Source organism: Oryctolagus cuniculus, chromosome 16 (genome assembly GCF_051225735.1).
Source record: "Oryctolagus cuniculus isolate XC-2025 breed Fujian yellow rabbit chromosome 16, ASM5122573v1, whole genome shotgun sequence".
In the NCBI taxonomy this organism is placed as follows: domain Eukaryota; kingdom Metazoa; phylum Chordata; class Mammalia; order Lagomorpha; family Leporidae; genus Oryctolagus; species Oryctolagus cuniculus.
Window position 1 is genome coordinate 3,104,537 of NC_142882.1, and position 27,189 is coordinate 3,131,725.

General features: G+C 54.2%; 1 protein-coding gene across 5 annotated transcripts in view; it reads left to right on the forward strand.

Moving 5' to 3' along the window:
- Nucleotides 1–700: 700 nt before the first annotated feature.
- ADGRE1 (adhesion G protein-coupled receptor E1) overlaps nt 701–27,189 on the forward strand; it is a 58,057-nt gene continuing 31,568 nt past the window's right edge. For 3 of the 5 annotated variants that reach the window (XM_089316230.1, XM_089316231.1, XM_089316234.1), the window contains exons 1-11: nt 701–783; nt 4,784–4,846; nt 15,600–15,746; nt 16,111–16,266; nt 16,356–16,475; nt 18,768–18,914; nt 20,002–20,151; nt 21,672–21,818; nt 22,903–23,052; nt 24,576–24,722; nt 25,777–25,926. In XM_089316230.1, coding sequence (XP_089172356.1) covers nt 753–783; nt 4,784–4,846; nt 15,600–15,746; nt 16,111–16,266; nt 16,356–16,475; nt 18,768–18,914; nt 20,002–20,151; nt 21,672–21,818; nt 22,903–23,052; nt 24,576–24,722; nt 25,777–25,926 — 1,408 coding nt within the window. In that variant the 5' untranslated portion in view covers nt 701–752. The remainder of the gene's footprint in view (nt 784–4,783; nt 4,847–15,599; nt 15,747–16,110; nt 16,267–16,355; nt 16,476–18,767; nt 18,915–20,001; nt 20,152–21,671; nt 21,819–22,902; nt 23,053–24,575; nt 24,723–25,776; nt 25,927–27,189) is intronic. The other 2 variants (XM_089316233.1, XM_089316235.1) reach the window with 2 other exon arrangements.

The following is a 27,189-nucleotide window of genomic DNA, read 5'->3' on the forward strand; positions in this document are numbered from 1 at the left end:
ACGTGCGTGTGTACAAGCACACGTGTGCACATATGCATGCGTGCATATGTGTGCATATGTGTGAATTCACATGCTTGTGTACTTGTGTGTGCTTGTGCACGTGTGTACATTTGTGCATATACACGTGTGCATGTATGTATGCCCGTGGTTGTGGGGCAGGGTCTGGGAACCGGAAGGGGGTGTTTCTAGGCAGGGGTTACACAGAGTCCGGGGCAGAGGGAACACGTAGCGGATGACTGTATGGATCCTGATTTCGGCGGCCTCTGGCTTAACTGTGTCCAAGTTCAAGCCTGGTGCCCAGGTGACCATGGACGAGTGACCTCTCTCCGAGCCTCCTTGCCTTTCTTGGGGCGTGGACACCCCTGCTGGCTGAGGTTCATGATATGGTAAATCTTGGGATCGGGGTGCATGGTGGTGGGCTTTGTGGGGCGGGCCAGGAAGAGCCCTGGGGGCTTGGGGCCTTTGCTGGGAGCAGGGAGTGGATGCACATTGACCAGGTGCAGTGAAATGCGGGAGACAGATGTTGGTGGGGAAAAGGAAAGCGAAAGGGGGAAGTGGTGGGAGGGCCAGGGAGAAGGGAGTGCGTCCCCGGCTCAGAGGGGAAAATCGGGGGTTGCTGGGCTGCCTGCCCTCAGCGTCCGCATCTCGGTGAGAGGGCACTGAGGCTCCGCCCGGGGCATTGAGCAATTCTGCCTCCGCCCACTAGAAGCATTTCAACAGGAGGGTTCCCTCTCTGACAGGACCAGAGCATCATGTGGGGCTTTAGCCTGCTCCTCTTCTGCGGTGAGTGGGGGCTGGGGGAGGCCTGGGCTGGCAGAGGGGGTGAGGAAAAGGGAGGAGGGCCACGGATGGTCCAGCCGACAGAGCCGACAGTGTAGACACCTGTGCCGGGGCACCTGTAACGCTGGCCGTCATGTCTGTCAGGCCAGCTTCTTTCCCGTCATGGCTTGGACGTGGGTTTCTGGAGCACCTGCGGCAGATGCTGCTCCAGGCATTGAGGATAGAGCCGGGAACTCGAGGATGAGAGCCCTGAGCTTGGGGGCGCTGTGCAGGGGGTGGAGGCAGACGCCTGGGCAACCACCCCCTTTGGCCCTAGCTTCTCAAGCGTGGATGGTGTGCCGTCGTCACACCGTTTCTGTGTCACGGAGCCGTCGTTGGCGCCACTGTGCAAGAGAAAATGGGGAAAGGAGATGAAGTTGCTTCCCTGAGACCACTTGGTCAGCAAGGGGGTAGCCCCAGAATTGAAAGCCACATGGTCTGGTGCTGTATTTGCCCCCAGAAGAAGCGGAGAAGATGGAGCTGTGGTGTAGTGGGTGAAGCTGCTGTGACACTGGCATCCTATTCGGGCGCTGGTTCGAGTCTCGGCTGCTCCACTTCTGATCCAGGTCCCTACTAACGTGCCTGAGAATGCAGCAGAAGAAGGCCGGCGCCGCAGCTCACTAGGCTAATCCTCTGCCTTGTGGCACCGGCACACCGGGTTCTAGTCCCGGTCAGGGTGCCGGATTCTGTCCCGGTTGCCCCTCTTCCAGGCCAGCTCTCTGCTGTGGCCCGGGAAGGCAGTGGAGGATGGCCCAAGTGCTTGGGCCCTGCACCCCATGGGAGACCAGGAGAAGCACCTGGCTCCTGCCATCGGATCAGTGCCATGCGCCGGCTGCAGTGCGCTGGCCGCGGCGGCCATTGGAGGGTGAACCAAAGGCAAAGGAAGACCTTTCTCTCTCTCTCTCTCTCTCTCTCTCTCACTGTCCACTCTGCCTGTAAAAAAAAAAAAGCAGCAGAAGATGGCCCAAGTGCTGGGGTCCCTGCACTCACGTGGGTGATCAGGATGGAGCTCCTGGCTCCTGGCTTAGGCCTGGCTCGTCCCTGGCTGTTCTGGCCATTTGGAGAGTGAACCAATGGACGGGAGACGTCTCTCTGTCTGTCTGTCTTCTCTCCTTTCCCTCCCTTGGATACTGACTTTCCAATAAATAAAAGTAAATTTTACAAATAATAAAAATGAGTGAGTGAGAATTTCAGGCTGTGATCAGCCCTATAGCAGAAGCTGTTGTAGTGTGATTAGGTTGTGGAAGGGGAAGTCGGGACGGTCTCTCTGAGCAGGTTGGATTTTTGCTGAGACAGGAGCTATGAGATGGAGCCTTCCTGTCTGGGCTCTCTTTCTTCAGGCGTCAGCTCGTCTTGGCCCTGTATGTCTTCCATGTCGCTAATTTTCCTTCTGTGTCTTGTCAGTTCTGGTCACTGGTTAGGGCAAGTGTGGGTTTCCTCTGCTGTGGCTCTTGGATTGCTCTCATTCACCCATTTTACAGAGTGGGAAACTGAGGCCCAACAATGACAAAAATAAATGCTCAAGGCTGCTCAGTCAGCCAAATTGCTAAAGATTCACTTATTTCAAAGAGAAAGTGACAGAGGGAGAGACAGAGACAGATGGAGGGTGGAGGGAGAGAGATTGATTTTCCATCCTCTGATTCACTCTCCAAATTACCACAATGGCCAGGGCTGGTCCATGCCAAAGCCTGGTGCCCAGAACCCCATCCGGGTCTCTACTGTGGGTGGCAGGGACCCAAGCCCTCGGGCCATCACCTGCTTTCCCAGGTGCACGTGCAGGGAGCTGGATCAGCAGTGGGGCAGCCGGAACTTGAACTGGTGCGGTGATGTGGGATGCTGGTGACGGCCGCACCACAGCGCTGGCCCCGATGGCAAACTTTTAAACCAAAGCAGGAGTCCAGAGTCTGCAGGCTCAAGCCCTGTGCTGCGTTGTCTCTGAAGTGATTAACAAGGAAGAGAATTCCACTGGTGGCGGTGGGCGGCCACATTGGGACTTGCTGACCTCGGCCAGCAGATGGCTATTGATCTCAAGTGGAGGGGTGTGGGGTTTCGCTTCGGGGTGGGGCACTGGTGTCAGCCAGAGTCACCCCTTATCGTGTGTAAGGTTGGGCAACAAAGAGTTACAAAGATGGTGTTGCTGGTGCTGCGGGTGCTGATGATAGTGACGGTGATGGTGGTGGTGACGATGATGATGGTGGTGATGGGGTCCAAACACTTGAGCTGTCCCTGCCGCCTCCCAGCATGCACCTTGGCAGGAAGCTGGAATCGAGGAGGGGTAGAACTTGAACCCAGGCCTTCCGATAGTCATTCCAACCAGTGGCAGCTCCCAGGTCACGTGACTGCCCCGACACCTACGTTTTTGTTGAATTCGCCCTTCAGACAACAATTTTCCAGATTCTGTTAAAATACCTATCTGTAGTCTAGCTCAGGGTGCCTGAAGAGCCGTTTTTTGAATTCTGTTTTTTTTTTTTTTTTTTTTGGACAGGCAGAGTGGACAGTGAGAGAGAGAGACAGAGACAGAGAGAAAGGTCTTCCTTTGCTGTTGGTTTACCCTCCAATGGCCGCCGTGGCCGGCGCACCGTGCTGATCCGATGGCAGGAGCCAGGTGCTTCTCCTGGTTTCCCATGGGGTGCAGGGCCCAAGCACTTGGGCCATCCTCCACTGCACTCCCAGGCCATAGCAGAGAGCTGGACAGGAAGAGGGGCAACCGGGACAGAATCCTGTCCCCTGACCGGGACTAGAACCCGGTGTGCTGGCGCTGCAAGGTGGAGGATTAGCCTAGTGAGCCACGGCGCTGGCCCTTGAATTCTGTTTTAAAACATATTTATTTGAAAGGCAGAGTCAGAGAGAGTTCTTTTCAGGCATTTCATGGGTGTTCTTTTCTTTGGGGTACGTCCCTGGACAATCGTGCTCTCCTTGTTTCTTGTGTCCCGTTGTTGATCTGTGTGCCTCTGATGTAGTAGTCGCCTCTTGCCACCTGGTGGAGTGTGCCTCCTAGGGAGAGACTTTGCCTACGGGTGGCCCTGGTGGGTGCAGCTCCTTCGGCTGCAGTCAATGCCGGTCGTGTCTGTGGGTGCCTCCGTGGCTTAGGCTGCAGCTTTGCTGGGGACGGGACAGCCCTGACAAGTCTGTTCTCAGTCCCTGGGGTGACTGTGCCTGTAAGGAGGAGTTTCTGACCTCGAGGACAAAGCTTTTGAAATGACTCATTAGACAAACAGGAAAAAGGAACAAAAAAGAATGAAGGAAGTCCACTGTATTTATGAAGTATTGTGAAGTAGGCGAATGTTTGCATTTTGGGAATTGTAGAAGAAGAGAGGAAAATGCATAGAAAATGTATTTGATAAAATACTGGCTGAAAACCTCACAATTCTTGAGAGAGACGTGGGACCCAGATCCAGGAAGCTCGAAGATTCTCAAATAGATTCCACGGAGACAGATGGGAGAATGAACCTCACTGGAAGGGGCGGGCGCTGTGGTGTAGCGGGTAAAGCTGCCACCTGCAGCGCCGGCATCCCATAAAGGCACTGGTTCGAGTCCCAGCTGCTCCGTTTCTGACCCAGCTCTCTGCTGATGGTCTGGGAAAGCAGTAGAAGATGGCTCAGGTGCCTGGGTCCCTGCACCCACGTGGGAGACCCAGATGGAGCTCCCGGCTTCAGCCTGAACCAGCCCCGGCCATTGCAGCCATTTGGGGAGTGAACCAGTCGGTGGAAGCCCTCTCTCTTTCTCTCTCTCTATGCCAGTCTAACTCTACCTTTCAAATAAATAAAATAAATCTTTAGGAAAAAAAAAAGCAAAATAAAACTGAACCCAACAGCACCACGCACAAAAGGCTGGGAAAGCCGAGAGCAGCCCCTGGGGTGGTGCTGTGACCCTGAGTGTGGCTCTGAGATGCTGCTGTCCATCAAAGCAGCCCTGTCTCCCTGAGGTCTCTGCGGGTCTGACGTCCCCTTCTCTGTCTTCACAGGGTGCTGTGGCCTTTGCGTTGGAGCGGTGACCAGGCTGCCTCGGCCGCACCCCACTCTGGATGGTAGGTAGGCTGGCGCGATGGATGGGTGGGGGTGGTCCTTGGGGCCGGGGCGGAGGTCTCTGCTTGCCTGGTGTCTCCTGGGCCCCTGCTCCTTGCAGGTTTTGGGTTCTTTCCTTTGTGCCGGGGACTTGCTGGGTTTTCAGTTTCCAGGGCTGTGAGGCAGGTGGCGAGGGTGGCCCCGGTAGCCTCACTTGTAGACAGAGTCCTGTCTACAGCCCAGGTTCCCGATGTTTCCGCGGACCGTGGAGCAGCTCCCCCCTGCCCGAGCCCAGCCGCCTGTGTCCGCAGAAACCCGCGCTTCCCTTGTGGAAGCGGTGGGGGCGCAGGCACAGAGGCTTCCCGCAAATCCACCATGCGCCCCAGGCAAGGGCTCCCATCTCCCCGCAAAAGAGGCTGGGCAGACCCGTCGTGAAGGCCACGGTGCAGCAGGCGAACCGGTCTCAACATCCCTGAGACCACACAAGGGTGAATTCCCATCGGTTTGGGTTTGATCCACATTTAAAACAAAGCTTGACAAAAACACTATTTGTAGCAAAACTGATACACACAGGCGCTCCACATTCTCTCTCCCCTCTCTCCCCTCTCCCCTCTCTCCCCCCTTTCCTGCCTCTCTCCCCCCTCTCTCCCTTCTCTCTCCCCTCTTTGTCTCCTCTCTCTCCCCTCTCTCTCCCCACATGTAAGGAAGGACATGCAATATTTGTCTTTCTTTGTCTGGCTTATTCCACCCAACATGATATCTTCCAGTTCCAACCAATTTACTGAAAACGATAGAATTTTGTTCTTTACATAGCTGATTAATATTCCATTGGTTGTGTGTATGTGCATGTGTGTGCACATGTGTGTGCGTGTATGCAATGTGTGTGCATGTGTATCACGGTTTTCTTATCTGTTCATCTGGTGACGGACACCTTGGTTGATCCCATGGGTGGCGCTGCATAAATGGGGCGGAGTATGTGGGCAGGTAACTGGCAGTGGGATTGCTGGGTCCCAGGGGGCTGCCATTGGCGTGGGGTGAAGAGTAGGCCATGTCTGTTTCCAAGGCTCTGGAAGCCCGGTGCATGGGCAACAAGCGCAGACAGATGAGGAGGCCTCCGTGCCACACACATGCAGCGCAGAGTACTGGCACATGCAGTGTCCAGATGGCTTCACTTTCAGGAAAATTGGGCAGGATTGGGATGAAAGAAAAAATGAATGCAGGTTGCTGGTTTCGTGAGCTCCATGAGCTGTGCCCTTATGCCTTGTGTCATGTTCTCTGCACGTTATAACCAGTAAGAGTTATAAAACAACACACATGTTCTCTATATGTTATAACCAGTAAGAGTTGTAAGACAACACACATGTTCTCTATATGTTATAACCAGTAAGAGTTATAAGACACACACACACACACACACTCATGTTCTTGGTACATTGTAACCAGTAAGGGTTATAAGACAGCACACACATGTTCTCTGTATGTTATAACCAGTAAGTTATAAGACAACACACATGTTCTCTGTATGTTATAACCAGTAAAGATTATAACACACACACACCCACACACTCAGGTTCTCGGTACATTGTAACCAGTAAGGGTTATAAGACAGCACACACATGTTATCTGTATGTTATAACCAGTAAGAGTTATAAGACAACACACATGTTCTCTATATGTTATAACCAGTAAGAGTTGTAAGACAACACACATGTTCTCTGTATGTTATAACCAGTAAAGATTATAAGAAACACACACACACACACACACACATGTTCTCAGTACATTGTAACCAGTAAGGGTTATAAGACAGCACCCGCACATGGGAGCCCCAGCCCTCAGCCCAGAGACATCTACCAGAGAGAATTCACAGAATGTACAGACACAGTGCCCCAGTCTCAGGTGATGTGCTGGTGCCGTCTAGGTAGCGACCGGGAATAAACCAGAAATGTGCTCCTTATTTACCTTATTGGTTCTTAAATTCTTTATTTCTTTTTTAAAGGGATTGACTTATATATTTGAAAGGCACAGTCAGAGAGAAGGGGGAAGACAGGGAGAGAGACACACAGAGAGGTCTTCCCTCCACTGGTTCACTCTCCAGATGGCTGCAATGGCCAGGCTGAAGCCAGGAACTCCATCCGGGTCTCCCATGTGAGTGGCAGGGACCCAATCACTTGGGCCATCCCTCCACTGCATTCCCAGGCCATTAGCACGGAGCTGGATCAGACGTGGAGCAGCCAGGACTTGAGCCAGCGCCTATATGGGATGCCAGGGCCACCGGTGGCAGCTGAGCCCACTGCTCCACAGCAATGGCCCTATGTATTTTTTAATTTCTGATTGACAAGTAATAAATGGTGATAGGTCTGTGAGATGCTGGATATATGAATTAGGTTGATTTAACTATTATCCACATATATCAAAACATACTGTACCCCATACATATGCGAAGTTATTTGAGATGAGGATCCTTATGTGAATAATTTACTTATATATCTTTAAAAGATATTTGAGAGGCTGAGTGACAGGGAGAGAAGGAGAGAGATCTCCCCTCTGCTGTTCACTCTTCAGATGGCCGTGACAGCCAATGGCTGGGCTAGGCTGAAGCCAGGAGCCAGGAACTCCGTCCAGGTCTTCCACGTGAGTGCAGGGGCCCAAGCACTTGGGCCATCACTCCTACCTCCCAGGCACATCAGCAGGGAGCAGGACCAGAAGTGGAGCAGCCGGGACTCAAACCTGTGCTCTGGACCACAATTCAGGCTGTGTATGAGCATTTGAGAGCAGGGGGAGGAAGCTGGTAGTGGACGAGGCTTCAGCCCCAGCCGGCCAGATCCTGCAGGGAGTGCCCGAGCATGGCTTGTTCAGGGGACGCTGACTCAGGGCCTGGGAAAGGCAGGTGGAGAGGCTGGGGAGGGGGTACCGCCTGAGAGGAGGGTGTGTGTGCGACTCCTGAGCTTCCCCTCGTACTGGGACGGGGGTGTCCAAGGGACCCCATGTGCCACTCTCCTTGGTGCACACACGTTCCCACTGTGGTCAGCACTCTGGCCAGCGTCTCTGGGACGGAAGGGAGTTGGGACTTGAACCAGTGCCCTGGTCTCTGGGTTTCGTCGTCTGCCTGATGGGATGGTTGTGAGGATTGGGCACTGGGTGGGTTTCCCAGGACTCTTCACCTGCCGTGCCAATACCAGGCACGTCCTGGGTGATCATGGTGCTTGGTGATCCTCCCTGGGGCCATGCTTGTGGGCATTTGGTGAAAGTGCACTTGGGGTCTGGTGCTTGGATGGTGCCCATGAGATGGGAAGCCTTGTTGCAGAATCAAATGCTGCCTTCCCCCTCCCTCTGCCCCTTTCCACTGAGGCTGATCCTGGGTGAGGATTATGTGTGCTGAAGTGGCCTCTACTCTGGTCTCTTAGCTACTTTTTTAAGGTATTTATTTATTTAAAAGCCAGAATTAGAGAGAGGGAGGGACAGAGAGAGATCTTCCATCCTCTGGTCCACAATGGATGGAGCTGGACCTGTCTGGAGCCAGGAGCTTCCTCCAGGTCTCCCACATGGGTGCAGGGGCCCAAGCACTTGGGTCATCCTCTGCTGCTTTCCCAGGCCATTAGCAGGGAGCTGGATCAGAAGTGGAGCAGCCGGGACTCGAACTGGCACACCTGTGGGATGCTGGTGCCTCAGGCAGCGGCTTTGCCCACTGTACTGCAGCACCGGCCCCTCTTTTCCAGGTGCACCTGTGGGCACCTGAGTCAGGTTCCACCTCTGTCCACTGTCCTCTGTGGCTCCTACCTCTATTGGGAGTAAAAGCTCCAGGCTACCCCATGGCCCGTGGGACCCTGGATGAGTGACCTATTACCTCCCCCTCATTCACTCTGCTTGGGCCCCATGGACCTCCCTCATCGTATCTCCAACGTGCCAGCCTCAGTCCTGCCCAGGGCCTTTGCACACGTGGCTCTGTATACTTGGAATGTTCCTGCTGTCTGTGTACCCTCGCTCCCTTCAAGTCTGTTCACGGGATGCATTCTTGTTGACTATCCATCCTCCCAAAGCCCCGCCCCTTCACACGATTTCCCTCTGTCTCAGATTCCATGGCTGAATTCCCAGTGCCTCTGTGAGTACCCAGCAGGGTGGTGGGTGCTTGTGTCAGCCACGGGTCTCAAATGTGGCAGAACCGATGGGAGCTGTGTACAAAGAGACTTCATCCGAGGGGTGGATCCTGGTGGTCAGGAGGATGGAAGCATCCCAGCTTTCACTTGCTGTTTGCAGGAAGCCGGACCACAGAGTAACCAGGACTTGAAAGGAGTCGTGGGCATCCCAGGCAGTGACCTAACCTCTGTTGCCCTGTGCCCACCTGTGGTCTGGGTGTTCGGGCTGAATTTCTGTGGGCCTGGGTTTTCTTACATTCTTTGCATCCAGCCTGCCCCAGAGGGCTCCTAGTGAGCAGCTCTGACCCAGAAGGTCCTGATTCTGTGCCAGACGCTGTGCCAGACACTGTGCCAAACTCTACATCTCGGCAACGCCACCACGGGGATGCTTTTATCATCCCAGTGCAGGTGGGGGAGTCGGAGAAGGGAGGTGTGGGTTCCATGGTGCATGACTGGCTGGCCTGGCGCCGCTGGTCGCCGTGCGATGCTGGGTGCGGAGACGGCGTCCCGATGTGAGACACAGTAGACAGGGAGGGATGTTTGCCTCAGGGCAACAGGATACTTCTGGAACATTCTCCACATCGGAGACTTGAATTCCTTCATATTCAATTTCAGTGTGGCAGCCTCCTTAAAAGTGTATGTGTAGTGTTCTTTAAGAAAATATTTATTCGAAAGAGTGGCAGGGAGAGGTGGCAGGGGTGGAGGAGAGAGAGCGAGAGAGTGGTGCCATTCACTGGTTCACTCTCCAAATAGCTGCAATGGCCAGGGTGAAGCCAGTGTCACAGGGCCTGCGGTAGATTTGAATTTGCAGAGGCTGAACTTGGGGAAGGGGGTGACGGGACCCTAAGCCGTGAGGCCCTGAACATGCAGGGTGGGAAACGCCACTGGGCCTGGGAGGGGAGCAGGGGTGTGCAGGGGCTAAAGGCGAGCGCAGGGACCAGCACCCCCTTCTGGAGCCACTTCAGAGAGCGCTTCCCCGTGTCGCTGTCCTCGTAGGGGGTTTCTGTTTGCTCCTCTTTCTTTCATGCCCTGTATCCACTCGGCTTGGAAACCTTGTCAGCCATCACTTTCAAGGTAAATCCAGAATATGGGGCCAGTGTTGGGGTGCAGCTGGTTCAGCCGCCGCCTATGACCCCTGCATCCCACACTGGAGTGCCAGGTTGAGTCCCAGCTGCTCCACTTCCCATCCAGCTGCTTGCTGATGTACCTGGGAAGACAGCAGAAGACAGCCCCAGTGCTGGGGCCCCTGTACCCATGTGGGAGACCCGGATGGAGCTCCTGGCTCCTGGCTGTTCCCCAACCATTGAAGTGGTTTAGGGTTTAGTGGTTTAGTGAGGCAGCAGGGGAAGGATCAGTCTCTCTCGCTGTGTCGCTCTCGATGACTTTGTCTCTCAAATGAATAAATGAATCTTAAAGACAAACCTGGCATCTGCTCCTGCTCGCTGCTGCTGCCTGGGCCGCGACTGTCCCCAAGGTCATAGGATGAGGGCTGTGACTCTCCCCGGGGTCAGCTGGATGAGGGCCATGACTCTCCCCGGGGTCAGCTAGACAAGGGCCGTGATGTCCCCGGGGTCAGCTGGATGAGGACTGCGACTGTCCCCGGGGTCAGCAGGACAAGGACCGCCACTTCTTCCACACTTCTGCTTCTCTGCACGTGCTGCTCATCTTCCAGCCAGCACCAGGAGGGTCCTGTGAGAGCCTTGGTCACCCTGTGCTCCTCCACGGCCCCCAGCTCTCTCTGATCAAAACCCAAAGTCTTATTGTGCTCTGGAAGGTTCTGTATGAACTGCCTGGGTCACCCGCTCGCCTCCCTCCCTCCCGTTCCCTTCGCTCTTCTCCCCCACTCCCTCCCCCACCTCCTGCTATTCTGTGGCATCACCAGGTGTGGTTCTGACCCAGGGTCTTTGCACTTCCTTTCCTGGACTTCAGTGGCTTCCTGTTGCCTCCTCCAGGTCTCTGCCATCTTTGCTAACTTCCTTGTTGAACTTTGCACCTCCTCCCACTCCCTAACTCCCCCACCCCCTTCCTTTGCTTTCTTCTCTATCTCTGCTGGACATCTGACTCCCTGTAGCAATTCCTTATCTGCTGCTTGTCTGTCTTCCTCCTGCCTCTCTCCGTTCTGCCCCTCCCCCTCCAAGGCAGAGTGGCTCCTTCGTGCCACGTGTTCCATGGTGACAGATGCGACAGGGGCCGATCCATACAGCAGTAAGCAGGACCGAGGCACAGCCCCGGCCTCTGGAAGCGCTTGTAAAATCAACGGCAAGAGCTGAAATCGCTTGGAAATTTGTTCCATTTCTGACCAGAGCCACCCCCTTTCCTCTAGATCTTTAGATTTTTTTTTAAAGATTTACTTGCTTTAAATCAAAGTTACAGAGTGAGGGAGGGAGAGACACAGAGATCCTTCACACAGATTGGTTCTCCCCCCAGATGGCTGCAATGGCCAGTACTGGGCCAGGCTGAAGCCAGCAGCTTCATCCAGGTCTCCCACGTAGGTGCAAGGGCCCAAACACCTGGGCCATTTTCCACTGCTCTCCCAGGTGCATTAGCAGGGAGTTGGATTGGAAGTGCAGAAGCCGGACTTGACTTGGTGCCCACATGAGATGCTGGTGTCCACTTTACCTGCCGTGTCACAATGCCGACCCTAGCACTTTCAGTTCTAAAAGTTCTGGTTCTGAAGCTTTTCTTTTTCAAAAAGATTTGTTTATCTGAAGGGTAGAATGAGAGAGAGGGAGAGACAAAGAGATCTTACGTCTTTGGTTCACTCTGTAAATGGCTGCAACAGCCAGGAGCCTGGAACTCCTTACGGCTCTCCCAAATTGTTGGCGGGGATCCAAGGACTTGGGCCATCGTCTGGTGCCTTTCCAGGTGCATTAGCAGGGATCTGGATGGGAAGCTGAGCAGCCGGGACTTGAACCAGTGCTTAGACATTGGATGCTGGCGTTGTAGGCAATGGCTTAGCCTGCTGTGCCACAGCACCAGCCCCTCTGAACCTCCATTTGCACATCTGTAGAGAGGAAATTGGTTTATTTACCGTGACTGCTGTCATAGAAAACCACAAACTCATGACCTAGTAGCCCACAGTTCCACAGGTCGGAAGTCCAGAATGGTTCTGCCTGATGCATGTGTCCCTTCTGGGGCGGCAGTGGAGAATCCGTTTTCTCTGGTGTCCAGGGTCGGCTGCGTTCCTCGGCTCGTGGGTTCTTCCTCTGTCTTCCAGGACGGCAGTTGCTGTCAGGTCCCTGGCGCCTCATCGTCGGCCTCTGCCTCTGTTGGTTTTGTCTCTCGCTTACCAATTTCCTCGTTTGCATGGGTCACAGCCCAGCCTGGACTGTCCTTGCTGGTGTGGCTGGCTAGGCTGTTCCTTCCATCTGCAGCTTTAAGTTCCGCTTGCCAGGGAGGCTAACGTTCCTGAGTTCTCAGGATTGGGCATGGTCACCATTACTCTGTACAGCACAGGAATGAAATGACCGGTGTCTTCTTGTCCTCATGGCGGGCAGGGGTGTTGGCTGATCATAGAAGCAATTATTACAAGTGTCATGAAGAAGGAGCTCAGGGAGTTATGAGGGAATCAGAGAAGGCTTCTTGGAGGAGGTGACATTAAAATAAGTCAGAGGGAATGGGTAGAAGCTAACAGGGCTAAGCAGAAAAAATGGGAACAGCATGTGCACAGGGCCTGCAGCAGGAAGGCTCAAAATGGGGAACCGAGGGAGACCGGCAGCAGACAATGCTGAGTGCTGTGGTCAGTCCTCTTGCTGGGGCACTGTGCTCATGTCAAGTATTCTGGATTTCAACCCACAGTGTAACAGGCAGTGGAAGAGGCAAGGGGTGGGGTATGGGGGTCAAGCTGCAATTTTTAAAATTTACTTCTTTTTTTGACAGCCAGAGTTAGACAGTGAGAGACAGAGACAGAGAGAGAGAGAGAGAGAGAGAGACAGAGAGAAAGGTCTTCCTTCCGTTGGTTCACCCCCCAGATGGCCACTATGGCCAGCACACTGTGCCAATCTGAAGCCAGGAGCCAGGTGCTTCCTCCTGGTCTCCCATGGGGTGCGGGGCCCAAGCACTTGGGCCATCCTCCACTGCACTCCCGGGCCACAGCAGAGAGCTGGCCTGGAAGAGGGGCAACCGGGACAGAATCTGGTGCCCCGACTGGGACTAGAACCTGGTGTGCCAGCGCCGCAAGGCGGAAGATTAGCCTAGTGAGCCACGGCGCCAGTGGTCAAACTGCATTCAGAGAGAAGGGATTGCTGGGAACAAGGGATGTGAAGGGGAGGCAGTGGGCCCGGCATGGCCAGGGGGACGGAGGGAAGCTGGTAGGTGTCGAATGATCCCCGGGAAGGAGAATCAACAGGTTCCGGGGATTGCAGGGAGGTGAGGGTTAAACAGGTAAACCGAGACACAGGGGAAGAAATCACTCACCCCAGGGCTGGATTGGCTAGGATGGAGTGTTGGCCGTTTCCATGGAAACCAAGAAACAGTGAGTTAGGCAAGGTAGAAATTGCGTTATCCTCTCCACCCCCATCGCCGGCTTGGGGATGGTAGCACAGTCCTGCTCGGATGCCTCTGCCACGCTGGGTTGAGCCTTACCTCACGGGCGAGGACAGTGAGCCCACTCTGCCCACGCGCCAGCCCAGGTGGGAGGGGAACGAGGAGGTAGAGAAACAAGAACATGTGCCTTCTCTTCGTCTCCTTTGGCAAGGATTCAGGCATGTCTCCACCCCTCGCTGCTAGAGAAGCTAGCAACGCAGTCTTCCGTGGGTGGTCGGGTCACTCCAGGGAGGGGGAAGAACGAGCCTGGGGGGACAGCGCTGTTCTGTACTTTGAGCTTCACTGCTGGGACCTGGACTCAGATCTGCTTTGCTGTGATCCCCGGGCCAGCACCAGCAGCCTTATTCTGCTGTTAGAGATGAGCATTTCGGGGCCAGTGCCATGGCTCACTTGGTTAATCCTCTGCCTGCGGCACCGGCATCCCATATGGGCACTGGTTCTAGTCCCGGTTGCTCCTCTTCCAGTCCAGCTCTCTGCTGTGGCCCGGGAGTGCAGTGGAGGATGGCCCAAGTGCTTGGGCCCTGCACCGCATGGGAGACCAGGAGGAAGCACCTGGCTCCTGGCTTCGGACTGGTGCGGCACCGGCCATAGCGGCGATTTGGGGAGTGAACCAATGGAAGGAAGTGTCGCTCCCCCTCTTCACGGAGGAATGACACTAAACCCTGCCTAGGCTTCATATCCGAGTCACGGCACCATTATGTCGCTCCCCCTCTTCGCGGAGGAACGACACAGGACCCTGCGCTGTTCTTTTGTCTGCTCAGCCCTTCCCGGGTTTGCTGCTGGTTCTTCCCGGGTTGGCTACCGACCCCTCCACCTCCGTGGAAGGGTGGTTTCCCCTGCCACTTTCCCCACTTCCGCGGGGGAGTGGCACACCACCGGCCGGCTCTCTTGGGGGCTGCTCAGGTGTTCCTCATAGATGTTCCTCATAGATGTTCCTCTTAGATGTTCCTGGTGCATGTTGTCTCTCTCCTCCTTTATAGTCCTCTTCCACCAATCCCAACTCTGCTACCCACATGCCGAGTACGCTGCTCTCCTCCAATCAGGAACAGGATCAGCTCCTGCAGGTCATCACTCAAGTTGGCGAGAGGCAGCTGCGTAGAAGCTGTTTACTCCTCTCCCAGCGCCATATTGTGGGAGAGCAGATGCATAGAATAAGTCTTAATTCGAGTAATTTAGTCTAGTCTGAGTTGCTCCCCACAAGGAAGACCTTGCTCGCTCTCTCTCTCTCTCTCTCTAACTCTACCTGTCAAATAAAAAAAAGAGATGAGCACTTCAGTTCCCTTCTTCAGACCTGCTGGATCGGGGATCAATTTTCCAAGGTCTGCTGGGCATCCAAGGGGAGGTGGGTGCTGCTGGTCAATGGACCACACTGTGAATAGCGAACATGCAGATTGGTGCTCCTCAAATTTTCCTGGGCACAAACTCGAGCCAACTGCAGATCTTGTCCAGACGCAAGTCCTGATGCTGTTGATCTGGGTCTGGGTCCTGAGCTCCTGCATCGTGTTGGGCTTGCAGGGGGATGCTTGTGCAGGTGCACACTTGCCCCTCCGTGTATGGATCGCACATGGAGAACCAAGGGTTTTGGGTCTTCAAGGTGCTTGCTTAAGTGTTGTTGGTTGCTGTGCCAATTTCTTAAAAATTCCTATGGCAAACCACCAGGCACTCAGTGGCTGCAAACTAGGAATCTCTTCTCTCATGGTCCTGGAGGCGGCCATCAATCTGAGATTAAGGTGTTGGTGGGACCCTTCTTGGAGTAAGAGCTGGAGGGTAAGAAACTGGCCTGTGACTGTTGGCTTCTGATAATCCTTGGCTTGTAGGCGCATCCCTCGGATCTGTCCCCTGTGTCCCACGCATTTCCCTGTTCCTGCCCCTGTGTCTTGGGCTAATCCAGCCATCCTGGATTGGAGGCCCACCCTGCCCCAGAACTACTTCATCTTAACGTACAAGACTTTAGTTCCAAAAAAAGAGATTACGTACACAGGTCCTGGGGATTAAGACTTCAGCCTAGCTTGTTGGGAACCCAGCTTCACAGCCACCCCTGCCTTCCACAGCCTCACTCTCTCATGCTCTAACTCTTGTTCACAAACCTCCCTAGATGTGAACGAGTGTGCGGATTCCACCATCTGCCCCACATTTTCAACCTGCACCAACACCATCGGGAGCTACTATTGTGCTTGCAAACAAGGCTTCCGGTCCAGTAATGGACAGCCTCACTTCACAGGCCCAGGAGTGCAATGCCTCGGTGAGTACACAGGCACTCAAAACCCTCCAGCCTTTGGTAGGAAACTCGGCAGGATGCTGGCTGGCTGGAGCGGATACAGGTACTTCCTTTCCAACCCTCAAACGTCCAAGCTTCTCTCTGTCTCTGAGTCTCTCTCTCTTGGTGAAAATGACTCCTCCTTGCCTATCAAAATGCAGGGGTGGTTGGGCTTCCTCAAGTCTGGTGGCAAGTTCCGAGAACGGAGCGGAAGTGTGTGGTGTCGAGACTTGGTGTTGGCATCTTGATGACCTAGCGTCATGTGCTCAGGTTCAAGGGGAGGGGACTTGGACATCCCCCCTCCATGGGAGGAGTGCCCATGTCAGTAACCATCTCTCTCTCTGTCCAGATATTGACGAATGTTCTCAAAGCCCCTCGCCGTGTGGTCCTCACTCGGTTTGTGAAAATCGGCGTGGAAGATACAAGTGTAGCTGTCTTCCGGGGTTCTCTTCACCCCCCGGCGACGGTTGGATCCAGGGAAAGCCTGGCCGTTTCCATTGCACGGGTAACGCCCCCAGGCAGGGGTTTCTGGTGAGTCGCGTCTGCGTGTTGGCAAGTGTAGATGCCCCATCTCTTGTCTGCCTGGCCTTTCAGACATCAACGAGTGCCTCAACCGCAGAGTCTGCCCCGAGCACTCCGTCTGTACCAACTCCGAGGGGAGCTACAGCTGCAGCTGCCGTGCTGGCTTCGTCTCTAACAACTCCACCTGCAAAGGTATAGAGGGCCAGCTCTCTCCATGGTGGGCATCCCTAGCTAACCAGCATCCGCCCATTAGAGGAGCACATGGAAGGGGTGGGACATATGGGATGAGAACCATGGGGCTCAGAAGTCACTTCTGGAAACGTAGCATCCTTAGGCGACGTCGGCAATGTCTGAGACAGTTTTTATGGTCACAACTGGGGATAGGGGTGTGGCTGTGTGTGTGCTGCTGGTGACATCTTGTAAGTTGAGGCCAGAAGAGCTACTACACATCTTGCAACGCACAGAGCAGCCCTCACAGCCGAGACGGATGCAGCCGCGAAGGTCAGAAGGGTTGAGCCAAGGAGACCTCCCTCAGGGAGCGCTCAGATCTCAGCTCCAGAACTCCTCCTCCCTGAAAGGAATTGGACTTCTGATCTGAGAAGAGGTGCCCTTTGTTCTCCCTCTGCCTCTGAATTAACCACCACCTGTGCATCCTGCACCTGTGAAGTGCACCCTGAACCCTCTCGGCCCCTACATCTTGGCTCAAGCTTCCCTACTGTAGCACCTCCTCACTCCGCCACCTTTCTCCAGCTCTCTCCGTGCAGTGCCCAAATGCCTTCATCGAGAGGGATGAGCTCTGTCTTGCTGTGCTAGGGCAGCTCCTGTTCAGAGAGAGCGACTGCTGAGCAAGGAACAGCCGGGCCACACCCTCAGAACCTCCCCATGGCTTAGTTGAAGAGATGTTTGAAGCCATCTCTGCTTTTTCTCTGACCTGTTTGTGTCAGTGTCAGGTGTCAGTTAACTCTTTTTTTTCCCACTTTTTATTTATTTATTTATTTTTTTGACAGGCAGAGTGGACAGTGAGAGAGAGAGAGAGAGAGACAGAGAGAAAGGTCTTCCTTTTGATGTTGGTTCACCCTCCAATGGCCGCTGCCGCTGGAGCGCTACGGCCAGCGCATTGAGCTGATTTGAAGCCAGGAGCCAGGTGCTTCTCCTGGTCTCCCATGTGGGTGCAGGGCCCAAGGACGTGGGCCATCCTCCACTGCACTCCTGGGCCATAGCAGAGAGCTGTCCTGGTATCCTGGAAGAGGGGCAACCGGGACAGAATCCAGCGCCCAACCGGGTCTAGAACCTGGTGTGCCGGTGCCGCAGGTGGAGGATTAGCCTATTGAGCCACAGCGCTGGTCAGTGTCAGTTAACTCTTGCTGAGTGACAAAGTGCCCTACAAGTTAATGGCTAAAGCAACAACCGTTTATGTAGCTCTTTTAAAAAAAAAGATTTATTTATTTATTTGAGTTACAAAGAGAGGAGAGGCAGAGAGAGAGAGAGAGAGAGAGAGAGAGAGAGAAGTCTTCCATCCATTGGTTCACTCCCCAGTTGGTGGCAATAGCCAGAACTGCGCCGATTAGAAGGCAGGAGCCAGGAGATTGTTCCGGGTCTCCTACACAGGTGCAGGGGCCAAAGGACTTGAGCCATCTTCTACTAATTTCCCAACCCATAGCAGTGAGCTAGATCGGAAGTGGAGCATCTGGGACTTGAACCAGCGCCTGTGTGGGATCTCGGCCCTGCAGGCAGAAGCCTTGCCCACTACGCCACAGGGCTGGCTCCTCGTTTATGTAGCTCTTGATTGAACAGTTTGGCAACTTAGGTTTGGATATTTGGGTCAGTTCTTCAGATCTCTTCTGAGTTCCTTTATCTGTAATCATTCAATCTTGTCTCTCAAGTTTGGGCCTTTTGGCGCAATGTCCCCGTCTCCCTCCCTCCCTCTCTCTATCGCTCCCTCCCTCCATTGGTCTGTTATCCTGGGGCTTGTGCCCATGGCAGATGCAAGAGGACCAAGATAAAGTGCAGAAGAAAACAGGGTTCTGGGGTCCAGGTTTGGAACGGGTGCACTATTGCCTGGCAAGTCACAGGGCCGGCTGGATTCAGGGGATGGAGGACTGTACTCCGCCTTTTCCCACAGTCCACCTGCCAGTGTGTGCCTGCAGGAGCCTCCATGACCATGAGTGGTTCTGCAGTCTCTGATAATCACGTGTTCAAAGTATTCGCCATCTTTCTGCTCAGCCAGCATTGAGCAGAGTTTCTCATGACCGAGCCTGAGTGCAGGGGAGGCTGGGAAACACCCCTCCCCTGCCATGAGCGCACACCCACACACCCACAAACACACACACACACACACACGATGAGCCGTGCACTCCAGATGAAGGGAAGTGTGGGTGTTGGGCAGTGTGTCCCTGTCTCACAGGGTGAGCGTCCTGTTTGCAGTCTCAGCCCTGATTCTTCCTTTCCCTCGGTGTGGGTTGGGTTTTCTCTTGCATCTGCCAGACGTGGATGAATGTGCCGATCCTCGAGCTTGCCCGGAGCACGCCACTTGCTTCAACGCTCTCGGCAGCTACTCCTGTTCCTGCAACCCGGGGTTTGAATCCAGAAGTGGCCGCAAGAGTTTCCGGGGTCTGGGAGAGGCGTGTGAAGGTGGGTGGAGCACTTGGGGACACTCCAGTCTGAATCTATTTGCAAAGACGGTGGTGAGGGATTGGGAAGGGTCTCGGATGAGTTAGAGACATTTTCTGCTGAGTTGAAGTCACTGTTCATTTATTAATTTGTGCACTCCCCCAAGGAATGGGGCGTCTACGGCATTCCAGGCACTCTTCTCAGTACTAGGAACATAGCAGTGACTAACACCCATGAATACCACCTACCAGGGGTCAGGGCTTCAGCATGTGAATTTGTGGGGAGGGGGTGTGATTAATTCCATTCCGTCAGGAGCATAGCCATGAGTGTCAGAGCCAGGCTTTGAACCTGGAACATCGATGCTCTTGACCTTCCCTTTGTGTTACTATTTTTTTTTGACAGATAGAGATGGATAGTGAGAGAGAGAGACAGAGAGAAAGGTCTTCCTTCCGTTGGTTCACTCCCCAAATTGGCGTTATGGCCAGTGCTGCGCCGAACGGAAGCCAGGAGCCAGGTTCCTCCTCCTGATTTCCCACGTGTGTGCAGGCACCCAAGGACATGGGCCATCCTCCAGTGCCCTCTGGGTCTATAGCAGAGAGCTAGACTGGAATAGGAGCAACCTGGACTAGAACCTGGCGCCCATATGGGATGCCGGCGCCGCTGGTGGAGGATTAGCCAAGTGAGTCATGGCGCCAGGCCCACATTTGTGTTACTATTAATAATCCTGTGATTCTCTGGAGGGGAGTGTGCAAGCTAAAGAGGCCACTGTTTGCCTTTTTGAGCCACTAGTAGTTAAGGCATCTCGACCACACATCAGGAAAGGATTAGAAGCAAGGGACAAGATAGGTGAGCTTGGCTAGGGCCAGATTCCCAGGGCCTTGTCCACCTATCGAAGGGCCCAGGTTTCCTCCTGAGTGGAGGGGAGACTTGTCAGAAGGCCGACAGGGTGGTGGGTGTGCCTCTAAATGGCTGCTCTGTGCACAGTGAACACGTGTTCTAGAAGGTGAGGCTGGAGCTGGGGAAGCCGCTGACTGTGGTCAGTGGCGAGAGAGAGGGGCCGCAGCTTCAGCGTCCTCCACGCCTGTGACGTGGACTGCTTTATGCTTAGATGTGGATGAGTGTTCCAAGAACTCCTCTCTCTGCGGTGCCAACTCGGTCTGCGTCAACAGCCCTGGGGAGTACAACTGCTCCTGCCTGCCTGGGTTCTTCTCAGCCAGCGGTCGTGCCCCCGCGGACACCAAGGCTTTGCAGTGCACAGGTGACTTTCACAGCCCAGCCGAGGGCTTCTCAGTGGGCAGCCAACTGTCCGGAAACGTAGGTGGCTTCTGACAATGACCCCTGCAGTAGCTCATGGTTGTAGGGGTTGATCCCAGGGCTCTTTTGTGTAGCGAGGTGTCATCTGGGGCTCTAGTGTGGTTGGGAGGTCCAAAGGAACCTGGCTAGCATGGCCATCGGTGGGTGCTGGCTGCTGTCGGGGGCTCTGCTGATCGCCTCAGGCTTCGTCATGGCTGCTTGGGGTTCCTCACAGCATGGCGACAAACCTCCAAGAGGAAGAAGTCAGTACCTGATTTTTTTTTTAATGATCTGGGCTTAGACATCTGGGAAGGCGCCTTATCTAGCATTCTACTTGGAGCAGTTCAGGGCTTGTGTGGGTGTCAAAGGAAGGGAGATAGCCCCCTCTCTCGCTGGGAGATCCCCATGCACTTGCAAGAAGTGGGGCGACACTGGAGGCCGTCTTTGCAGTGTCTATGAAAGAGCACGCAGAGGCCGTGTTATGTTGTCTAATTTCCTGGGAAAAGTCGAGCTTCTGAAATCAAAAACTGTTTGTTAATTGTTGTTCTGATGTTTTTAGAAGCAGAACAATAGAGGGGAAACTTGGGTGGTCTTGAGGGTATGTGACTAGAGCTCCAGGGGCCTCAAGAAGCCCTTGTGGTGTCCCCATCACGACTATGGGTAAATCAGCCCATAAGGCCATGACTCCCATTCACTTTTTAAAAAAAGATTTATTATTTATTTGAAAGTCAGAGTTACACAGAGGAGAGGCAGATAGAGCAAGAGAGAGAGAGGGGTCTTCCATCCACTGGCTCACTCCCCAGTTTGCGGCAATGGCCAGAGTTGGGCCGGTCCGAAGCCAGGAGCCAGGAGCTTCTTCCAGGTCTCCCATGTGGATGCAGGGGCCCAAGGACGTTGGCCATCTTCCACTGCTTTCCCAGGCCATAGCAGGGAGCTGGGTCAGAAGTGGAGCAGCCAGGTCTTGAAGTGGCACCCATATGGGATGTGGGTGCTTCAGGCCAGGGCATTAACCCACTGTGCCACAGCGCTGGCCCTGAAAACAGGGTTCTGAGGTCCAGGTTTAGAACGGGTGCCCTTTTTCCTGGCAGTCACAGGGCTGGCTTGATTCAGGGGATGGAGGACTGTACTCTGCCTCTTCCCACAGTCCACCTGCCAGTGTGTGCCTGCAGGAGCCTCGATGACCATGAGTGGTTCTGCAGTCTCTGCCAATCACGTGTTCAAAGTATTCGCCATCATTCTGCTCAGCCAGCATTGAGCAGAGTTTCTCATGACCAAGCCTGAGTGCAGGGGAGGCTGGGAAACACCCCTCCCCCGCCATGCTGCGCACACACAGACACACAGGATGAGCCGTGCACTCCAGCCTAAGGGAAGCGTGGGTGTTGGGCAGTGTGTCCCTGTCTCACAGGGTGAACGTCCTGTTTGCAGTCTCAGCCCTGATTCCTCCTTTCCCTCGGTGTGGGTTGGGTTTTCTCTTGCATCTGCCAGACGTGGATGAATGTGCCGATCCTCGAGCTTGCCCGGAGCATGCCACTTGCTTCAACGCTCTCGGCAGCTACTCCTGTGCCTGCAACCCGGGGTTTGAATCCAGAAGTGGCCGCAAGCGTTTCCGGGGTCTGGGAGAGGCGTGTGAAGGTGGGTGGAGCCCTTGGGGACACTCCAGTCTGAATCTATTTGCAAAGTCGGTGGTGAGGGATTGGGAAGGGTCTCGGATGAGTTAGAGACATTTTCTGCTGAGTTGAAGTCAATGTTCATTTATTAATTCGTGCACTCCCCCAAGGAATGGGGCATCTACGGCATTCCAGGCACTCTTCTCAGTACTAGGAACATAGCAGTGACTAACACCCATGAATACCACCTACCAGGGGTTGGGCTTCAGCATGTGAATTTGTGGGGAGGGGGTGTGATTAATTCCATTCTGTCAGGAGCATAGCCATGAGTGTCAGAGCCAGGCTTTGAACCTGCAACATTGATGCTCTTGACCTTCCCTTTGTGTTACTATTTTTTTGACAGATAGAGATGGATAGTGAGAGAGAGAATACAGAGAGAAAGGTCTTCCTTCTGTTGGTTCACTCCCCAAATGGCCGTTATGGCTAGTGCTGCGCCGAACCGAAGCCAGGAGCCAGGTGCCTCCTCCTGATTTCCCACGTGGGTGCAGGCGCCCAAGCACATGGGCCATCCTCCAGTGCCCTCTGGGTCTATAGCAGAGAGCTAGACTGGAATAGGAGCAACCTGGACTAGAACCTGGCGCCCATATGGGATGCCGGCGCCGCTGGTGGAGGATTAGCCAAGTGAGTCATGGCGCCAGGCCCACATTTGTGTTACTATTAATAATCCTGTGATTCTCTGGAGGGGAGTGTGCAAGCTAAAGAGGCCACAGTTTGCCTTTTTGAGCCACTAGTAGTTAAGGCATCTCGACCACACATCAGGAAAGGATTAGAAGCAAAGACAAGATAGGTGAGCTTGGCTAGGGCCAGATTCCTATTGCCTTGTCCACCTATCAAAGGGCCCAGGTTTCCTCCTGAGTGGAGGGGAGACTTCTCAGAAGGCTGACAGGGTCATGGATGTGCCTCTAAACGGCTGCTCTGTGCATGGTGAACACGTGTTCTAGAAGGTGAGGCTGGAGCCGGGGAAGCCGCCGACTGTGGTCAGTGGCGAGAGAGAGGGGCCGCAGTTTCAGCGTCCTCCAAGGCTGTGACGTGGACTGCTTTCTGCTTAGATGTGGATGAGTGTTCCAAGAACTCCTCTCTCTGTGGTGCCAACTCGGTCTGCGTCAACACCCCTGGGGAGTACAACTGCTCCTGCCTGCCTGGGTTCTTCTCAGCCAGCGGTCGGGCCCCCGCGGACACCAAGGCTTTGCAGTGCACAGGTGACTTTCACAGCCCAGCCGAGGGCTTCTCAGTGGGCAGCCAACCATCCGGAAACGTAGGTGGCTTGTGACAATGACCCCTGCAGTAGCTCATGGTTGTAGGGGTTGATCCCAGGGCTCTTTTGTGTAGCGAGGTGTCATCTGGGGCTCCAGTGTGGTTGGGTGGTAAAAGGAACCTTGCTAGCAAGGGTGCTGTTGGTGCTGGCTGCTGTCGGGGGCTCTGCTGATCGCCTCAGGCTTCGTCATGGCTGCTTGAGGTTCCTCACAGCATGGTGACCGACTTCCAAGAGGAAGAAGTCAGGACCTGATTTTTTTTTTTTTTTGATCTTGGCTTAGAAATCTGGGAAGCCGCCTTATCTAGCATTCTATTGGGAGCAGTTCAGGACTGGTGTGGGTGTCAAAGGAAGGGAGATAGCCCCCTCTCTCGCCAGGAGATCCCTGTGCACTTGCAAGAAGTGGGGCGTCCCTGGAGGCCGTCTTTGCAGTGTCTACCAAAGGGCAGACAAAAGGCCATGTTATGTTGTCCAATTTCCTGGGAAAACTCAAGATTCTGAAATCAAAAACTGTTTGTTAATTGTTGTTCTGATGTTTTTAGAAGCAGAACAATAGAGGGGAAACTTAGGTGGTCTTGACGGTATGTGACTAGAGCTCCAGGGGCCTCAAGGAGCCCTGTGGTGTCCCCATCATATTTAGGGGACAAGGCCAGCCCATAAGGCCATTTGCTCTTTTGCACTTTTTAAAAAAGGTTTATTTATTTATTTGAAAGTCAGAGTTACACAGAGGAGAGGCAGATAGAGCACGAGAGAGAGTTCTTCCATCCACTGGTTCACTCCCCATTTTGTGGCAATGGCTAGAGTTGCGCCAGTCCGAAGCCAGGAGCCAGGAGCTTCTTCCAGGTCTCCCATGTGGATGCAGAGGCCCAAGGACGTTGGCCATCTTCCACTGCTTTCCCAGGCCATAGCAGGGAGCTTGGTCAGAGGTGGAGCAGCCAGGTCTTGAAGTGGCACCCATATGGGATGTGGGTGCTTCAGGCCAGGGCATTAACCCGCTATGCCACAGTGCCGGCCCTGAAAACAGGGTTCTGAGGACCAGGCTTAGAACAGATGCCCTGTTTCCTGGCAGTCACAGAGCTGGCTTGATTCAGGGGATGGAGGATTGTACTCTGCCTCTTCCCACAGTCCACTTATCAGTGTGTGCCTGCAGGAACCTTGATGACCATGAGTGGTTCTGCAGTCTCTGAGAATCACGTGTTCAAAGTATTCCCATCTTTCTGCTCAGCCAGCATTGAGCAGAGTTTCTCATGACCGAGCCTGAGTGCAGGGGAGGCTGGGAAACACCCCTCTCCCGCCATGCTGCACACACACCCCCCCCCCCGCCACTAAGAGCCGTGCACTCCAGATGAAGGGAAGCGTGGGTGTTGGGCAGTGTGTCCCTGTCTCACAGGGTGAACGTCCTGTTTGCAGGCTCAGCCCTGATTCCTCCTTTCCCTCGGTGTGGGTTGGGTTTTCTCTTGCATCTGCCAGACGTGGATGAATGTGCCGATCCTCGAGCTTGCCCGGAGCACGCCACTTGCTTCAACGCTCTCGGCAGCTACTCCTGTGCCTGCAACCCGGGGTTTGAATCCAGAAGTGGCCGCAAGCGTTTCCGGGGTCTGGGAGAGGCGTGTGAAGGTGGGTGGAGCACTTGGGGACACTCCAGTCTGAATCTATTTGCAAGGACTGTGGAGAGGGGCTGGGAAGGGTCTCTGATGAGTTGGAGACATTTTCTGCTGAGTTGAAGCCAATGATCACTTAATAATTCGTGCACTCCTCCAAGGAATGGGGTGTCTACGCCATTCCAGGCACTGTTCTCAGTATTATATCAGTGAATAACACCCGTGAATACCACCTACCAGGGGTCAGGGCTTCAGCATGTGAATTTGTAGGGAGGGGGTGTGATTAAGTTGATTCCGTCAGGAGCATAACCATGAGTGTCAGAGCCAGGCTTTGAACCTGGAACATCGATGCTCTTGACCTTCCCTTTGTGTTACTATTTTTTTTTGACAGATAGAGATGGATAGTGAGAGAGAGACAGAGAGAAAAGTCTTCCTTCCGTTGGTTCACTCACCAAAAGGCCACTATGGCCAGTGCTGCACCGAACTGAAGCCAGGAGCCAGGTGTCTCCTCCTGATTTCCCATGTGGGTGCAGGCGCCCAAGCACATTGTCCATCCTTCACTGCCCTCTGCAATAGGAGCAACAGGGACTAGAACCCGGCGCCCATATGAGATACCGTCGCTGCAGATTGAGGATTAACCAAGTGAGCCGTGGTGCCGGCCCAGCCTTTGTGTTACTATTAATAATCCCGTGATTCTCTGGAGGAGTGTGTGCAGCTAAAGTGGCAACAGTTTTCCTTTGTGAGCCACTAGTAGTTAAGGCATCTCGACCATACATCAGGAACAGATTAGAAGCAAGGGACAAGGTAGGTGAGCTTGGTTAGGGCCCGATTCCCAGGGCCTTGTCCACCTATCGAAGGGCCCCGGTTTCCTCCTGAGTGGAGGGGAGACTTCTCAGAAGGCCGACAGGGTCGTGGATGTGCCTCTAAACGGCTGCTCTGTGCATGGTGAACACGTGTTCTAGAAGGTGAGGCTGGAGCCAGGGATGCCGCCGACTGTGGTCAGTGGCGAGAGAGAGGGGCCGCAGCTTCAGCGTCCTCCAAGGCTGTGACGTGGACTGCTTTCTGCTTAGATGTGGATGAGTGTTCCAAGAACTCCTCTCTCTGTGGTGCCAACTCGGTCTGCGTCAACACCCCTGGGGAGTACAACTGCTCCTGCCTGCCTGGGTTCTTCTCAGCCAGTGGTCGTGCCCCCGCGGACACCAAGGCTTTGCAGTGCACAGGTGACTTTCACAGCCCAGCCGAGGGCTTCTCAGTGGGCAGCCAACCGTCCGGAAACGTGGGTGGCTTGTGACAATGACCCCTGCAGTAGCTCATGGTTCTAGGGGTTGATCCCAGGGCTCTTTTGTGTAGCGAGGTGTCATCTGGGGCTCTAGTGTGGTTGGGAGGTCAAAGGAACCTGGCTAGCATGGCCATCGGTGGGTGCTGGCTGCTGTCGGGGGCTCTGCTGATCGCCTCAGGCTTCCTCATGGCTGCTTGGGGTTCCTCACAGCATGGTGACCGACCTCCTAGAGGAAGAAGTCAGGACCTGATTTTTTTTTTTTTAATGATCTGGGCTTAGAAATCTGGGAAGTCGCCTTATCTAGCATTGTATTGGGAGCAGTTCAGGGCTGGTGTGGGTGTCAAAGGAAGGGAGATAGCCCCCTCTCTCGCTGGGAGATCCCCATGCACTCGCAAGAAGTGGGGTGTCACTAGAGGCCGTGTTTGAATTTTCTACCAAAGGGCACACAGAGACCAGTGTTATGTTGTCTAATTTCCTGGGAAAACTCAAGCTTCTTAAATCAAAAACTGTTTGTTAATTGTTATTCTGATGATTTTAGAAGCAGAACAATAGAGGGGAAACTTAGGTGGTCTTGACAGTATGTGATTAGAGCTCCAGGGGCCTCAAGAAGCCCTTGTGGTGTCCCCATCACGACTATGGGTAAATCAGCCCATAAGGCCATGACTCCCATTCACTTTTTAAAAAAAGGTTTATTTATTTATTTGAAAGTCAGAGTTACACAGAGGAGAGGCAGATAGAGACAGAGAGAGAGATAGAAAGAGAGAGAGAGAGAGAGAGAGAGAGAGAGAGAGGGGTCTTCCATCACTGGTTCACTTCCCATTGGTGGCAATGACCGGAGTTGCGATGGTCAGAAGCCAGGAGCCAGGAGCTTCTTCCAGGTCTCCCATGTGGATGCAGAGGCCCAAGGACGTTGGCCATCTTCCACTGCTTTCCCAGGCCATAGCAGGGAGCTGGGTCAGAAGTGGAGCAGCCAGGTCTTGAAGTGGCACCCATATGGGATGTGGGTGCTTCAGGCCAGGGCATTAACCCACTATGCCACAGCGCCGGCCTTGAAAACAGGGTTCTGAGGACCAGGTTCAGAATGGGTGCCCTGTTTCCTGGCAGTCACAGGGCTGGCTTGATTCAGGGGATGGAGGATTGTACTCTGCCTCTTCCCACAGTCCACCTGCCAGTGTGTGCCTGCAGGAGCCTCGATGACCATGAG